Source organism: Coregonus clupeaformis, chromosome 31, assembly GCF_020615455.1.
Source record: "Coregonus clupeaformis isolate EN_2021a chromosome 31, ASM2061545v1, whole genome shotgun sequence".
NCBI lineage: Eukaryota > Metazoa > Chordata > Actinopteri > Salmoniformes > Salmonidae > Coregonus > Coregonus clupeaformis.
In genome coordinates, this window is record NC_059222.1 from 46446403 (window position 1) to 46464514 (window position 18112).

General features: G+C 43.8%; 1 protein-coding gene across 1 annotated transcript in view; it reads left to right on the forward strand.

Annotated features, from left to right (window-relative positions):
• vegfc (vascular endothelial growth factor c) overlaps nucleotides 1-18112 on the forward strand; it is a 48849-nt gene that overhangs the window by 11260 nt on the left and 19477 nt on the right. The window contains exons 2-4 of the mRNA XM_041859194.2: nucleotides 6019-6238; nucleotides 6535-6725; nucleotides 12930-13069. Of these exons, the coding sequence (XP_041715128.1) occupies nucleotides 6019-6238; nucleotides 6535-6725; nucleotides 12930-13069 (551 nt within the window). The remainder of the gene's footprint in view (nucleotides 1-6018; nucleotides 6239-6534; nucleotides 6726-12929; nucleotides 13070-18112) is intronic.

Below are 18112 nucleotides of genomic sequence, written 5' to 3' on the forward strand. Positions count from 1 at the left end.
TGTCCTGTCTTCCTCTAGCTAAGTCCGGAGTCGTTTATATGTAGATATATGAATATGGTTCTGGCTAGGTCTGTTTCCCCAGTACAGTGTTCTCTAAGCCTGTCCTGTCTTACTCTAGCTAGGTTGGTTCTAGGTCCATTACCCCCTGCTCTCTGTCCCTAAGCCTGTCCTGTCCAACACTAGCTAGGCATGTTCTAGGTCCATTACCCCCTGCTCTCTGTCTCTAAGCCTGTCCTGTCCTACACTAGCTAGACATGTTCTAGGTCCATTACCCCATGCTCTCTGTCTCTAAGCCTGTCCTGTCCTACACTAGCTAGGCATGTTCTAGGTCCATTACCCCATGCTCTCTGTCTCTAAGCCTGTCCTGTCCTACACTAGCTAGGCATGTTCTAGGTCCATTACCCCCTGCTCTCTGTCTCTAAGCCTGTCCTGAGGGTCTAATAAATATGGATCAAAGTAATGGCTGCAACAGATGCTACACGTGTCATTCCTGTGTTTGTGCAGTTAGCTAGTAGTGGGATCAGGCTATGGAGAAAAAGCCCATATCCTGCTTTAGCAGCCTTCTGTTCCACCTTGCCTTTGGCTACATGCCATTCCATAACCTCTTATCCTCATCTTGCAGTTATGGTTCCTCCTCATGTACAGACCATGGATGACATGCAGACATCAGAGCTTTATGGTCCATCATAGATCTGTTTTGGTTTGAATATTTAGTGGTTTCACATCTGTGGCTATAACATAATGTCATCAGATCAAACTTCAGATGACTGAATGTTGGACCTGACTTGACTTGACCCAAAGAGGATATGCCTTGGTTTTAAAGGATCTGTTTAGTGAGTTCTGTCCTGATGTACAACAGCGAATACAATTCTATGTTTGGTTTCAAATCAATTTAAGCAGATTTGGGAAGTGGAAAACGATTAAGTTTTAAATTGTTGGATGAAGTTAACAGAGTATGTTACTATCACAAGCTAAGGACAGGAAGTTTAAGGTTTTCCTGTCATTCCATTGACATCAAATAGATAATTTGTTGAGTAACTATCATACATATTGCCAATTGGCCACTGCTACAGTGTTTTGCCAAACCACGATGCTTGTTTGTTCTTAAGGGAACCATTTTAAATTGGTTATTTTACTTTAAATATGACTCATATCATTAGATTATGCGGTTAGGACATATTAGGAAATCTTTAATTCACTATTTTTGCATTATTAATGATTCACTGTCTGACTTTGGCAGTATTTTGACTTTGTTTTTATTGATTATGTCATCACTTTTGGGAATGGAAAAATCTTGTCAGGCAGTTTGCTCACTAAATGTCACTCTAATGCAGAACATGACATCAGGCTCTGTCTTTAGGCAGTGTAAACAGATACAAACGGACCATGGCAATACATTCATGGTAATATATTTGAAGAGGTAGATTCTAGTTGAATCCTGGCAACACGGATGAAATCCCTGGCCCTGCAGGAGAACGGAAGAGAGGAATTCCAGGCTCAGATTGGGAAGATCGTTTTGGGCCACTGGATCCTGGATCTTAGAGCATCCGGGATGCCGGTGAACCAGAGGGGGAGGGGGAAGGAGGGAGGAGATGGGGAGGACAGGGGCTTGCCTGGTATCCATAAGTATCCATAAACCTGTTCTGCTCTGCTCTGCTTAGTCAGAGGAAGCACAAACACTGCTGCTTCACCGTTCAGCAAAGGCCCAGGCTGAGGTTTATACTCAGGGCCTGTCATCATAGGACATACCTAGAGCCATACTGTACAGTATAGGATGTATAAGCCTTCCAGTAACTCAGTACTGAGGCCATCACTAAGGCCACAGGTTTTTCCTGTTCATTACTAAATGTAACTCCCACGAACATGATTACATCTGCACATTGTTTATTGTCCGTTTTCCCTGACAAAGGGAATCTCACAGCCCTAGTTGTAGTCTATACAACCAGGGACTGGAGTTTTTCCTGGTCAGATCACATGGTCAGGGAAAACTCCTGGCCCTAGCCATTCCCTCCTAATGGTGTCAAGTGAACAATTGAAAGTCAGTTCAATTTACAATACTGTTAAGAGGTCATTCAAGTACATACAAGTGCAAAGACAACAGCTTTTGGGCAAGGGAGCACATGTTTGTTCGGTAATTGGAACCACACATGCTGATGATTAAACCACACTGGCATTTTATTACTGTCATAGTGGTCAGGATGATTTCCTGTACCTACTTGTCATGTGGCTATAATGTTCCATTACCATCACTCAGTCATACTTTCACCTTCCTGTGTCTGTTGCAGCGCATTCCACTAACAGCAGAGATACGTCCCAAATGGCACCCTATTCCCTATATAGTGCACTACTTTTGACCAGAGCCCATTCGGCTATAAAGGGAATACTGTGCCAATTTGGATGAAGACCAGGACTGACAAAAATGAACTTTGACTGAGATTTTATGCGTTACATTTTGAACATTATTTTATCTGGTCTGTATATCCGTCCACACGGTCATTCATATCCTGTGAATTCAAACTTTCACCGTATGAACCCTAGTCATAATACTCAGTATAAGTGTCATCAGTGGGATTGCTTGGCAGAGTTCTAAACTGCATGGAGCAAATTAAAGTGGTGTGTTTTGTGGTGGACGTGACTGATTTGAAGCCTTTTACTGCAGTGGGATAAATCAGGGTCAAACAGAGTGTTTCTCTGTAGTCTTTAACAAATCTACTTTGAAACAAAAGTATACACCTCACACACATGTTTATGGGCTTAAAAAAAGAAGACACCTGTACCATGTCAGATATAGAGTTGAAATGTATTACATTTTGAGTTTGCATTCCAATATTACACTTTATATACACCACAGTAGACTGAAATATAGCAAAACTGTTTGACATAGAAACACCAGATTTTGGCCATAAAAAAAGAGGAAAAAAGTATTAATAACATTCCACCCATGAGGCCACAGGGTAATTTGACTGCAGGAAAGGGCTACCTATATAATGTTCTTAGAAAGCAGTAGGTGCCTGTCTACTGTGCTATACTGTACAGCATCTACTGCCTGGTGCATGCATTCCACTGTGGATCCTTACTGTGTGTTTCCATATTGGTCTTCTGTACTCTGTGCTCCCATGTCAATAGTAAAACAATGGATTCTATTTGTAGTTAAACGGCACGTTTAGTTCGAGCTACGATTGTTGATTGTTTTCCTTTGTCACTTAAAATTGATTTATGACGTCAGACGTTTCTTTTCCCTAGTGAATGAACGTGAGGCTAGGGTGGACCAAGGTGTGAATATGCTTACACACGCATGCACGCGCACACACACACACACACACACACACACACACAGTGTCCATTGTTTCTGGTAGGAAACAGAACATTGCGTGTTATCTCTGGAAACATTGTAAACTACCACATGGAAGGAGTTTAATACAATAGTCTCGTTCAGGGTTTCTCTGGTGTTTGAGTTTCCTGAATAAATAAAGGGGAAAATGCCTGCTTCCTACAAGGAATAGAATTCTTCCTCTTCACCTGATACTTTGATGAGAAAGCAGTGCTCGGGAGAGAGATGCTGCATGTCCAGAGGACCAGAGTGGTGCACCACTGCCATACAGGCTGTATACTATAGATTCCAAGATATGAACGACTCTAAGGTTCCACAATAACCTGATACAAAGGTCAAGCTCTTTCTCTCTTTGAATTCAAAGTATTTTTGTTATTGGCAGGTTTTTGGATTATGTCAATCACAGAGGAGCTGAGGTCATATTGTCAATTAACTATTGGCGATACAGGAGTAAAAGATGGAACTGCTATTCCATCCAGTTATTTGCTTTGCCTTGTTTATTAAGTCATGACATCTGATGTCAAAGCAAAGGCTTGAACCTGTGTCCTTGGAAAGTATCAGAGTCCAATAAGCATTCCCTGAACTGAATAATACAATCAGTATGTTTATAATCTGTCCATTTTCTGCAAACTCCCCTCTCAGTTCAATCCTTTGCCTTATCTGTTTTGCAAACAGCTCATGGCTCATCTTTGAAGACAAGATGAACTAGACATATCAAGATATCAAGTAACTTTTCCTGGAAACAACTAAACTAGGGAAAACAGAATGGTTAATGTCTTTGTTTAATTTTCCAATCCAGTCCAAATGTTTTAAAACACTACACATCCCATAAACTTTAAGGCAAACGTATGAGTCATGTGTATTTATAAATGATCATGTTCCCCAAGCCAAGCAGTTCAATTAGAGTCAAGAACCTTACACAGCCATCTGTAAACATGGTGGTCAGCACAGAATAAGATGTCATGTCTATTTAATCATCTCAGCCCGGTCTTGGATAATAAACTATGATGAATTACTCAGAGTCTGTCCGAAATAAAATAAAACATTTATCACCCCTTTTTTCTCACTTTCGCTTTTTGTCACCTCGGGCGGAGACGAATGTGGGGGAGGGAGGTTTTCACTCTCTTTCTCTCTGTTTTTTGGTTATCATCGGGGGTGATCAGTCATGAGGGTAACTGGGCATGTTTCCTGGAATGTTCCAGACAGCAGTATCACTTTTCATCGGCAACTCCTGTACGCTCTGTTAGACAGCGCTCATGTTTTCACACTTTGCAAACTCGTATCCCCCAAGGAGTAACGGGGTGATGGGAGAGTTACGTTAGAAGGGGAGGCACGGCTGCGCGATGAAACATTCTCGCTGCAGACGCTGCTTCATCTCAAGATCTCAACTCCCAGGCCGCGTTTAACACCCTGCTCGGTTTACTGAGTAAGCAGCCTGTCAATTGGTTGGTAGGCGAGGGACGACCGGGCGCTGAAAGTGTTCTAGACAATCCTTATGCATATGTCTTCCAGGGCTTGGTTGTGCCGTTGGAGGAGAACAGGTCATTAGCTATAGTAGCTACCCTCACACCAAGCGTTCTGTTGTATTCACGTCTTCCTACCAGTTCAGACAATATTGGTCTGCCTCTCCTCCATGTGTCAGGACACCCTGATGGCGTAAGCCAATAGGCATTGGTGTATTTTAATAATGTCTTAGCCCATAAGTTAAATGCTTTTTATCTTTCAAACCCACACAATTGCCTGGACATTGATTTTTTTTATAACGCTGCACCTATTTGTGGTTATAATTTTTCATTTTGCTTTTCAATACTGGTCGGTGGTTGATACAGCTGTTAAAGGTGATACAAGGGGATTCTCAGCGTTGAATGAGATTATGTTTTGGAATGAATACTACAATTAATACAGTTAGTAGATTTAACGGATTCATGGCAGGTCATGGGAGATCAACAAGTACAGGAACCTACTAAGGGCTGGTTTGCAGTCCATGAATGAATGAGTGACTGATTGCTCAAAGAGCTTACATATTGGGCAGCAGGTAGCCTAGCAGTTAAGAGCATTGGGCCATTAACTGAAATGTCGTTGGTACGAATCCCCGAGCTGATTAGGTGAAGCATCTGTCAATGTGTTCTTGAGCAAGGTACTTAACCCTAGTTGCTCATGTAAGTCACTCTGGATAAGCGTGTCTGCTAAACCTAAAATGCATATCTCCTGATTCAACAGCATCTTTTAATAGTGTTGGCTGTCAGGACAGGAAATGCTTTACCAATGCAATTTAAATGGTTTTATCCAAAAGGCCAACACCAGCACACAGCAGAACCCAAACTATATCAACCAATGAAAAGGCTCAGTATGACTAAACAAGCATTTATCACACTTACTTGGGGGTTATTGACATGTCTATGTCCGTGAGCCAAAACCATCACCATGAGATTCCTTTCTAAATACTCTTCCTCCTCCTAACAAATAACAATAAGATCTAAGTCAATTCATCAGATCATAGTATTGTCTCAGACTGAGTTGACTCCGGTAACACAGTTCCTCATTAACCCTGACTGTATCATTCACCGCACTGTTGTGGGACATCTCCTCAAACCAAATACCTTCATATCATCTCCCCAGTTCTTATTGTGCTGATAACGGTAGCAGTACATCAGTCCTTATATGCTCTCTCTGTTCTCTCCATCCAGGAACCGTCGGAGCCAGACCTTGAGCAGCAGCTGCGCTCCGTGGCCAGTGTTGACGAACTGATGAGGATAGTGTACCCTAACTACTACAGCGTGCTCAAGTGCCGGTCAAAGCGGGGCGCACGCTTCCCCCTGAGAGGGGAACACATAGCCACGGAAACGCGGTCGAGCGACGAACCGCCGGCGTTCGCTGCAGCTTACTTCAACTTTGACATACTGAAAAGTAAGTGTCTGTTTTCAGGAGATGATTTTTCTGTCACTATTGGCCAGTCTAGATTTGTTTGTTGTTGACCAACTGACCTTGTAGCCTAGTAACATTTGACTATAACAACCAATAAGATCAATGCTTAGTTTAGCAAACACATTTATTTCACCTAAAAAAGAAAATACATTTGATTGGCCACTTATCTTGACTGATGTCAATACAGGAAGTGCAATACAATACATGGTTTGTCGAATGATGATGTCATTTTAATGCTCTGGTCTTCCTGTCTGATTCTCTCAACGTGCATCCAACAGGTATTGAGTCAGAGTGGAGAAAGACCCTGTGCATGCCACGAGAAGTTTGTTTAGATGTGGGGAAAGAGTTTGGGGCGGCTACAAACACCTTCTATAAACCACCCTGCGTGTCTGTCTACAGATGTGGGGGCTGCTGCAACAGCGAGGAGCGCCAGTGTATGAACATCAGCACCTCCTACATCAGCAAGACGGTGAGTTACACAAAACCTGGGGGACCGCAAGAGAGAGGGTGGACTGTGGTGTGTGGGGGTGGGGGGCTCTGTGTGTGTGTGTGTGTGTGTGTGTTTGTGTGTGTGTGTGTGCGAGAGTGTGCGTGTGTGTGTTGGCTATGTTGGAGTGGGGTTCTTAAACAGCGGCGGTACTCAACTTCCATCCTCACAGGCCGCAGTATCTTCAGGTTTGCTTTGTTCCTAGGGGCTTAATTGATCAATTAAAGTCATTGATTGACCACAGATCACTCACAGATCATCATTTTACTAGTTGAACGGCAAGACCTGAACACCGTTAAGACACAGAAGCCCCTGAGGACTGGAGTTGGGTTAAAGCATTGCTTCATATGATTTAGAAACGGTTTAATTGATTTGCATGCAAACGCCAAAACAATGCATTGTTTTTACAGTGTGTGATCTGTGGAAATTCCAATGACGTATTGGATGTACTCTGATGGGCTTATAGCTTCTTTAAAGCCTGTGCTTGCTTAGTTTTTCTCTACTAGACTGAGGGGAGTGAGGTGTTCATTCTCAGTGTCCCACCTTGATTTAGGGGGTAAACGGAGGGCAGGGGGTCTTCTGCTAGGTCGTGTGTGTGCCGAGTTATTAGCGGCTAGCACGCTCTTAATTGTCCACTTATTTTGGGTGGGCTGACCCCAGCCGGGCTATTCTGAGTCTGTGTGATTTAAAGCATGACACTCTCACAGTCAGGGGCTTGAGTCTGTGTCCTCCCGGTCAAGGCCTTAACATTACAACTGTTGTTAGACTTCTAATGTTGCTATGGAGACCTACCACAGCCTCTGAAAGTGTAGCTCAATGACCTACTTGACTTAATCCTGGTAACCCCTGGGAACCTAAGGTTTTTTCCTATAATATTTACTGGTCTAACACAGTTTTTTAAATATATATATAGTCCCCTGTAGCTCAGTTGGTAGAGCATGGTGCTTGCAACTCCAGGGTTGTGGGTTCGTTTCCCACGGGGGGCCAGTATGAAAATGAATGCACTCACTAACTGTAAGTCGCTCTGGATAAGAGCGTCTGCTAAATGACTAAAATGTAAATGTAAATAACATGAACCATCAAGAGATTTGATTCTCTATTTTAGGGGATCAGCAAAAAAAACGAATAGTTGTGTAATTCTTTTGTTGTAACTCAATAGTGCAGTGTTTTTTTATGACCAGTGAGCCAGACTCATAGGGCCCTGAGATGTGATCTGCTCTGTGTGGTACAGTAACTGATGTCTCTGTTTATGCTGTGTTTGCGTCAGAGAATAAGTATGCGTCAACATTCAAGGAGACACTGGGGGAGCCTAGATGTTAGATTAGGACTCATCAGTTGAGTGCTGGCGTGCCCTGATCTATGCAGATAAAACATATGTTCTCCATCCAAAGTGGTCAGATTTAAGTGAAGGGTTCTATATTTCCATATAGCTCTCATTAGCAAAACGCAGGGCACCAAGAATGAAATTGAAACCTGCTGTTCAATAACACAGCTAAGTAATATAGCATACATGTGTTTGGTAACCTAACTACTTGTTAAACATTGGCGGTTGGATACAAACCAAATGTGATTTGATTCAGATAGAAAATGTAAGCATTCATTTTCCATGTTATTTTGTCCATACAGATTTGATTGATTTCAAGCCCAACTACAGCTCCCATGACTCTTTGTTGATAGGCTTACTTGGAGACTCATAGCTAAAACACTGACTCATGCTACTGCTGGGGTATCCCCAGAGAAAGACTAGCTTGTTGTGTCTATTCCCCCTGACATCACCCACAACCTTTGGATTACCTGTTGGTCTGTAGCCAGGCAGGTTGGTCTGTAGCCAGGCAGGTTGGTCTGTAGCCATGCAGGTTGGTCTGTAGCTAGGCAGGTTGGTCTGTAGCCATGCAGGTTGGTCTGTAGCCAGGCAGGTTGGTCTGTAGCCAGGCAGGTTGGTCTGTAGCCAGGCAGGTTGGTCTGTAGCCATGCAGGTTGGTCTGTAGCCAGGCAGGTTGGTCTGTAGCCATGCAGGTTGGTCTGTAGCCAGGCAGGTTGGTCTGTAGCCATGCAGGTTGGTCTGTAGCCATGCAGGTTGGTCTGTAGCCAGGCAGGTTGGTCTGTAGCCAGGCCGGTTGGTCTGTTGCCATGCAGGTTGGTCTGTAGCCAAGCAGGTTGGTCTGTAGCCAAGCAGGTTGGTCTGTAGCCAGGCAGGTTGGTCTGTAGGCAGGCAGGTTAGTCTGTAGCCAGGCAGGTTGGTCTGTAGCCATGCAGGTTGGTCTGTAGCCATGCAGGTTGGTCTGTAGCCAGGCAGATTGGTCTGTAGCCATGCAGGTTGGTCTGTAGCCAGGCAGGTTGGTCTGTAGCCATGCAGGTTGGTCTGTAGCCAGGCAGGTTGGTCTGTATCCATGCAGGTTGGTCTGTAGCCATGCAGGTTGGTCTGTAGCCATGCAGGTTGGTCTGTAGCCATGCAGGTTGGTCTGTAGCCAGGCAGGTTGGTCTGTAGCCAGGCAGGTTGGTCTGTAGCCATGCAGGTTGGTCTGTAGCCATTCAGGTTGGTCTGTAGCCAGGCAGGTTGGTCTGTAGCCAGGCAGGTTGGTCTGTAGCCAGGCAGGTTGGTCTGTAGCCAGGCAGGTTGGTCTGTAGGCCTACTGTTAGGTTCCCACTACCAGAACTAATGGCCAATCTAAAGCATCTCCAGTTACCTCTTATCTGGCTTTATTCCCACCTGAGCCCAGACAATGTGCAGGCTCAGTGGATTGTAAATGCCTCAATGACAGGGCCGGGAGTCAGACAGATTGACTCGCTGAATAGTTAGGATGAACTAAATTAGTAAATAGTTTATCTGACTTTTATTTTACGTGACCTGCAGTATAGCTAGTTGATTTTACGGATCTTTTAAGCATTTCTTTCCTATGCCCTCAATTAACTATTCTGCAGGTACAGTATGAGTGTTTTTTAAGACAGCTCTTTGGTAGTGCTCACTTCCTTTCCCCCGATGTAAAAGTCCATTGTCAGGTACAGTACATCAAGACGCCTTAAGGAATCTCTCTCATGTACGTTGCCAGCCTAATGAGGGGTTAGTGTGTTGTCTTTAGAGCGGTGGGGTGGATGTGTGATGCGGTGTAAGTGCGTAAGCAGGGCTGTAAGGAGCCGGGAGTGGATGGGAAGGAGTGGCGGGTAGGGGAAGGTAGGGAAGCACCCCTCCCTGTCACCAGGGAGGACATTCTGAGGCAACGTTAGGGCATGGGGGTCAGATCATCCCATTAATACAGTATTTCTGGTATTCCCCTCACTTATAAACCATTCCCAATCTCGTCAATGTATTGAGATAAGGGCTGCAGTATTTACTGCGGGTGCACGTGTCAGGTTTTAGCGGTTTCTTAAAAGGAAGCTGGAATGGCCTCTGCCAAAGCCCATGTCAAGGTGCTGAGACTAATCAGACTGGGATGCCTTGGTAACGTCTGCCAGGAGGAGGATCGGGGTGATTGCTTAGGTCAGTTTTAATCATCCTAAAGGGCTATAGTCCTCATTGAGTGGTCTATTATTTTATTGAGTGAATGTGGACTGACTTGTTTTATTGAAGGGAAGAAAAGTCTGTTTAAAAGAGTCTGGATTCAAGTCACTAAGACTTTTGTTTTCTATTCATGCTTTGGGGCCAATGGCCATTCACAGACTCACTCTCAAGAACTGCTTGAGTCTACTCCATTCCTCCCTAAAACTCTATGCGGCCCTAGAACTGAGTAACCTCAAAGAATAGTGTTGAATTGATCAAGGCATGATACAGAAAGCTCCTGCAGACACTAATAAAAACAAGCTCCCTTGCCTCATTCCCTCTTTTGTTGCTGCTATCCACTCCACTTCAATGGTGTATATAGTTGGGGTTAGAGAGTTTATACACAGTGTGGTTGTGTGTTAGCGGTCTGTGGATTTAGAGTTGCACAACATGCCCCATTCTTAGCCTCACTTATCTGGTTGTTTTTAGATTTAATCTTCAGCCTTCAAATGATCCTGACTAGAATGCTGCAAAGAAACTGTGGCAAAAGGTTGATCATCATGTTTGGTTGCGCCGTGACATCAACTAGACAAATACAGGTTCTACAAAGTACTATGATGTAGATAGTAGGTATGAGCTGGAAGTAGAGGCCTAAGCATTATTGTTCACTAGTTTACTCCAAGTAGGGAAAGGGTAGTGGGGTTGGAAAGTAATAAAGGGGAATATATATATATTTTTAAAGGATATGTATGTGTATGTATGTATGTATGTATGTATGTATGTGTGTGTGTATGTGTGTATATGTGTATATATATGTGTGTATGTATATATCCATGTATATATACAGTGGGGAGAACAAGTATTTGATACACTGCCGATTTTGCAGGTTTTCCTACTTACAAAGCATGTAGAGGTCTGTATTTTTTATCATAGGTACACTTCAACTGTGAGAGATGGAATCTAAAACAAAAATCCAGAAAATCACATGATGTATGATTTTTAAGTAATTAATTTGCATTTTATTGCATGACATAAGTATTTGATCACCTACCAACCAGTAAGAATTCCAGCTCTCACAGACCTGTTAGTTTTTCTTTAAGAAGCCCTCCTGTTCTCCACTCATTACCTGTATTAACTGCACCTGTTTGAACTCGTTACCTGTGTAAAAGACACCTGTCCACACACTCAATCAAACAGACTCCAACCTCTCCACAATGGCCAAGACCAGAGAGCTGTGTAAGGACATCAGGGATACAATTGTAGACCTGCACAAGGCTGGGATGGGCTACAGGACAATAGGCAAGCAGCTTAGTGAGAAGGCAACAACTGTTTGCGCAATTATTAGAAAATGGAAGAAGTTCAAGATGACGGTCAATCACCCTCGGTCTGGGGCTCCATGCAAGATCTCACCTCGTGGGGTATCAATGATCATGAGGAAGGTGAGGGATCAGCCCAGAACTACACGGCAGGACCTGGTCAATGACCTGAAGAGAGCTGGGACCACAGTCTCAAAGAAAACCATTAGTAACACACTACGCCGTCATGGATTAAAATCCTGCAGCGCACGCAAGGTCCCCCTGCTCAAGCCAGCGCATGTCCAGGCCCGTCTGAAGTTTGCCAATGACCATCTGGATGATCCAGAGGAGGAATGGGAGAAGGTCATGTGGTCTGATGAGACAAAAATAGAGCTTTTTGGTCTAAACTCCACTCGCCGTGTTTGGAGGAAGAAGAAGGATGAGTACAACCCCAAGAACACCATCCCAACCGTGAAGCATGGAGGTGGAAACATCATTCTTTGGGGATGCTTTTCTGCAAAAGGGACAGGACGACTGCACCGTATTGAGGGGAGGATGGATGGGTCCATGTATCGCGAGATCTTGGCCAACAACCTCCTTCCCTTAGTAAGAGCATTGAAGATGGGTCGTGGCTGGGTCTTCCAGCATGACAACGACCCGAAACACACAGCCAGGGCAACTAAGGAGTGGCTCCGTAAGAAGCATCTCAAGGTCCTGGAGAGGCCTAGCCAGTCTCCAGACCTGAACCCAATAGAAAATCTTTGGAGGGAGCTGAAAGTCCGTATTGCCCAGCTACAGCCCCGAAACCTGAAGGATCTGGAGAAGGTCTGTATGGAGGAGTGGGCCAAAATCCCTGCTGCAGTGTGTGCAAACCTGGTCAAGACCTACAGGAATCGTATGATCTCTGTAATTGCAAACAAAGGTTTCTGTACCAAATATTAAGTTCTGTTTTTCTGATGTATCAAATACTTATGTCATGCAATAAAATGCAAATTAATTACTTAAAAATCATACAATGTGATTTTCTGGATTTTTGTTTTAGATTCCGTCTCTCACAGTTGAAGTGTACCTATGATAAAAATTACAGACCTCTACATGCTTTGTAAGTAGGAAAACCTGCAAAATCGGCAGTGTATCAAATACTTGTTCTCCCCACTGTATATATATAAACATATATAAACATGGGGGATTGGAAGTGATACAGACAATTACATTGATGGAAGTTACAATCTATCTGCAATATTAAGCTGATCTACCCCCAAATAGATTGAAAAAAAAAGAAAAAAAAGAGTACTATGATCTCTGTCAGTAGCTTGATAATTGGGTTTTTTCACAGTTATGTTGACTGAAGAAAACTGTCTAAAAGTCCTACTATCTGTTACTTGACTCATCTTCACTCTCTGTTTCTCCTAGCTGTTTGAAATCACAGTTCCCATCACGCAAATGACCAAGCCAGTGACTATCAGCTTTGCCAACCACACTGTGTGCCGCTGTCTGTCCAAACTGGACGTCTACAGACAAGTACACTCCATCATACGACGATCTCTACCAGAGTAAGTGTTCCTTTTCTTAATCCAGTCCACTAACTTAGCTATGTTGATCTGCTCCTACCTCTATAGGAGTTAGCGATAGTAGTAATAGTAGGAGTAGTTCAGTAAAGTATCTTCTCTGCAATATATAGGCCTCTTTAAGTGCCCTTTTTGGGGATTCTAAATCCAGTCTATCCATTGTGTTTTTCTGTCCAATGCAGTGGTTCCGTTGAAGTAACTGCTAAAAGCATTATAACAGATATCTGTCACAGGGACTTTTGTAAATGCCCAGAAAGTGAGAAGGAAGCATTGCCCACCACAGGACAGGAAGTACACTTCAAGAACAGTTTGCAAGATGTTGCGGATGTATTTAAGCCTGCAGAAAGCTCGCTCTCGTACCAAGAAACTTAGGATAGCGTCTCCGCTGTCAGCATGCTAACCAAAAATCCCCAGTTCCAACACATTTGCTCAGTTTTTCCAGGCAGTTTCTGGATTCTGGTTCTCTTTATTGGGAGTATATGTGGCGAAAAGGTTGTGTATGTTTTGGATACAGTGGGAGGTTGCCTTGTGTTGTACAGCAACAGTATTTTCCCTTGAAAGGATATAGAGGTTCATATTGGCCAATTTAGTGTGGACACCTATTGTTCCTGTGCTGTGAAGGCTTCCTGTCAGTGTGTTGATATTGGAGGTGTTACTACAGGAAATCCCAGCAGTGAACCTTGATTAACTTTCCATCTAGGCAGGGCAGTGCACTGTGGAGCATTATGGACTGAGTCCATAATCACTACGTGGAGTGAGGACAGTTAAATGGATGGTGTTTCTGTCATCAGACCTGAAAGCACTTTGACATAATTAGAGTTAGTGTCATTGCCTCCATCATACACACACCTGTGCAGCACCCACTTGGGTGATGCGAAGATGAGATGTTGCTACTTCTGCAGTGAACGTCCCACCTTACCTTATGAAAACGACAGTATATTGTGAGCAAGAGGTTACACAGGAGCTGTATCTACAGACAGATTCTCATTTAGTCTGTGTGCTGTGTTTACGTCAGAGGAGTAGAGGAGTGTAGACTTGGCCCCGGACCCAAACCCCCAGCCCGGCACCCAGTCTCACGCCACCACATGTACTGTACATTAGTAGTACAGTAGTAACAGTAGCAGTAGCAGCAGTAGAAGTAGCAGTAGCAGTAGCAGTAACAGTGGTGATATATGGAGCAGCAGGGTGGGGACGGCCTGTCAACGCCCCAGGGAGAGGAGAGCAAGACCAAGGCTGCGCAAGGCAAGCAAACAGGCTGAAGAGCAACACTCCATAAACACTTAGAATTTACTATAGACAATGAGCTCATAGCTGACCAGGGATAAGGGAAAACTCGGGCCCTATGTATAACTCTGGAGCCTACGTATAATCAACAAGGGCCCAGAGTTTGACCTGTTTCAGTTCACGTGTTCAGGAAAAACTCCTCGCCCTAAATTGAATGGCTAATTTCAAACCTAAATAAGAAACTGTACACCAACCAACGAATTCACTGGCCTTGCCATGTCAAGGACTGTCAATTCATAGTCTCTAAAGTGACACAATGTTTAGATCAATTGTTGAATAATTATGTTGGTGGGATAAATTCTCTGTAAGTCTCATACAAGTCTTAGTATACTAACAAGGGATCTTGCTCTCTATTTCTGCTCGGTATTGCGCTGTTACAGTTTGACTAGTGTAAATGTTTATTGCCCTTGTGTCAGCCCCACAGACTGAAGGATTAGCCTTTCGCCCGTTCTCGACATGCGCCGGCATGCCGAGAAATGACTCATTTCCCAACGAGAAAAACTCTCCTGCAGCAATGCAATGGCAATTGGAACACCATTGATCTGTAAACCGTAATGTTCTCCATGTCCTAAAGCTGTGGTGTTGTTGTGACCGACCAGGGAGGACAGTATTGCCAAGAGAGAGCTGCAGATCGATCCCAGATGAGAGGCCTGCCACGGCCAGGTCCAGGATTACGTTCCAAATGGCACCCTATTCCCTGTATAGTGCTCTACTTTTGACAAGGGCCCATAGGGAATAGGGTGCCATTTGGGATGCAGACCAGAGGTCCAGGTCACGACTACCTGGCTGAAAGATCTATGGCAGGATGTGAGCCGTGCTACAACAAGGCTGTTTCTCACTAGCCGTGTCATAGGGGCCAGTCGATAGGATAGGTTGAAACACGATGAATTACAATAAAGGTGACTGAGTGTTTTGGGAAAGTTTACTCATGGTATAATGCTTGAGTTCAATAGTAATGTTTAGCAATGTGTGATTAATGGATAGAATCTTACATGACGTGACTAATTGAAATGCCTGGCCTCTTTATGTCATTGTGTTTTCAGTCAACTTACCTTGGAAAATAAGGGTAAAATTAAATTAAATACATATCAAATTATGGAATAAAGGTCTTATTTCAGAGGAGAGGAAGTTGACAAATGATCAGTGTTCGTCCCCTAAGACACTGAGTTGGTCCTAGAGTTGTCAGAATTATCCTTCCAGAGAGAGTCAGCAAACCTGTTTATTATTATGTGATATTTTACTACAGTATTTTTCTGCCTGCTCCTCTGTCAGAGGGATTTTCAATAGCAGAAGTAAGGGGGGGGGGGGGAACGCATCATTCCTCAGCGAGTGATCTGCTCTCTCTCTCACACATCGGCAGGCTTCGCTCAGCTCCTCGTGTAAGAAAAAGCAGATGTGTTCCTACGGAGACCAGAACTTTTTTCTGCTGGGATACATCCCAAATGGCACCCTTTTTCCTTTATAGTGCACTACTTTTGACCAAGGCCCATTTGGCTCTGGTCAAAAGTAGTGCACTATATAGGGAATAGGGTGCCATTTGGGACGCATCCCTGGTGTTTTTCTTCTTTGCCTTGACACTAAAGGGTCTCTCTTTCCACAATTCCTCTCTGCCTGTAGCTTCAGTGGGGGTATAGTTACATAGCAGCAACAGTTTATGTTCTGATTGCGGATATAGAGGCATTAAAGCTGTATACAACATCTAGAAGTGACCTAATGGAGTCTAGTCTAGACCAATCCATCCCCAGAATTATTACGGATTACAGAAATAGTACCAAATTAAGCTGTGAGGGCTAATGATAATTGATTAGTTTGGGCTGCGGATTCAGCTAGCTGCTAAAGACTTAAACAGACCCGTGGGTCCAATGGTAGAGCTTTGATCTTTCTCTGGTCGGTTTCTCTGCGGTTCTTTTCCATGGACCTTTACTCTTTACTGTTGTGAATGCTCAGGACACCCAGACCATTGCAAGCACAGGTCTCTCAACATGTGTACGGACCTCACCTATTGATGGCAATACATATCAGTGGAAACATCATGAGGAGATGCTACGGAATGGTAGTCTAATACATGAGTTGGCCGGTTCAGCTGTGATATAAATAGACATGTATCAAAACCTATGGAGAATGCGGTTGTCCGAATGGCAACATCTTGTGATCATATAGTCTGTAGGCTGCCAGCGTTAACACAAGGTGGTCTAACATTACTTATCAAGACCCAGGGCCAAGAAGTGCCAAGGAAGGAGCTCTCTGCCCTCACACATACTGGACATAATAAACCATTAGAGAGATGAGCTACTCTTCAGAGTGAAGAGAAATGCTTTCAACTTGAGAGTGTAAGGTCATCCCAATTCCTCAAATGTGAAATATTAGAGTGTGTTATCCATATCTGTTCTCAGGCAGCTACCGCGGTGAGGTGAAAAGACTGGTAATAATTACAGGTTTTGTGAGTTACTCACAGGCGTAATGAAAAAATCTCTCTCTGGGATATCATAGGATAAACAGTTAGCCATTAGCCGAGCGAGAGGAACGAGGGGGAGCTCAAAGTGCATCCAATCCGTTACCTAAGATGACATTTATCCTGCCGTGCTGCTGTCAGTCAGTCAGTCGGTGGAAGAAAACCTCAGTGCCAGTAAAACGCTTGATGTCAAGAGACGCAGTACAGATGTGCTGCTAAAGCTTTCTGTTTTCTCAAATTTTAAAAGATAAATACTGTGGCTTGCGAAAGTATTCACCCCCCTTGGCATTTTTCCTATTTTGTTGCCTTACAACCTGGAATTAAAATTACTTTTTTGGGGGTTCCTATCATTTTATTTACACAACATGCCTACCACTTTGAAGATACAAATGATTTATTATTGTGAAACAAACAAGAAATAAGACAAAAAAACAGAAAACTTGAGTGTGCATAACTATTCACCCCCCCCAAAGTCAATACTCTGTAGAGCCACCTTTTGCAGCAATTACAGCTGCAAGTCTCTTGGGGTATGTCTCTATAAGCTTGGCACATCTAGCCACTGGGATTTTTGCCCATTCTTCAAGGCAAAACTGCTCCAGCTCCTTCAAGTTGGATGGGTTCCGCTGGTGTACAGCAATCTTTAAGCCATACCACAGATTCTCAATTGGATTGAGGTCTGGGCTTTGACTAGGCCATTCCAAGACATTTAAATGTTTCCCCTTAAACCACTCAAGTGTTGCTTTAGAAGTATGTTAAGGGTCATTGTCCTGCTGGAAGGTGAACCTCAGTCCCAGTCTCAAAACTCTGGAACACTGAAACAGGTTTCCCTCAAGAATTTCACTATATTTAGTGCCATCCATCATTCCTTCAATTCTGACCAGTTTCCCAGTCCTTGCCGATAAATAACATCTCCACAGCATGATGCTGCCACCACCATGCTTCACTGTGGGGATGGTGTTCTCTGGGTGATGAGAGGTGTTGGGTTTGCGCCAGACATAGCGTTTTCCTTGATGGCCAAAAGCTCAATTATAGTCTCATTTGACCAGAGCACCTTCTTCCATATGTTTGGGGAATCTCCCACATGGCTTTTGGCGAACACCAAAGGTGTTTGCTTATTTTTTTCTTTAAGCAATGGCTTTTTTTCTGGCCACTCTTCTGTAAAGCCCAGCTCTGTGGAGTGTACAGCTTAAAGTGGTCCTATGGACAGATACTCCAATTTCCGCTGTGGAGCTTTGCAGCTCCTTCAGGGTTATCTTTGGTGTCTTTGTTGCCTCTCTGATTAATGCTGGCCT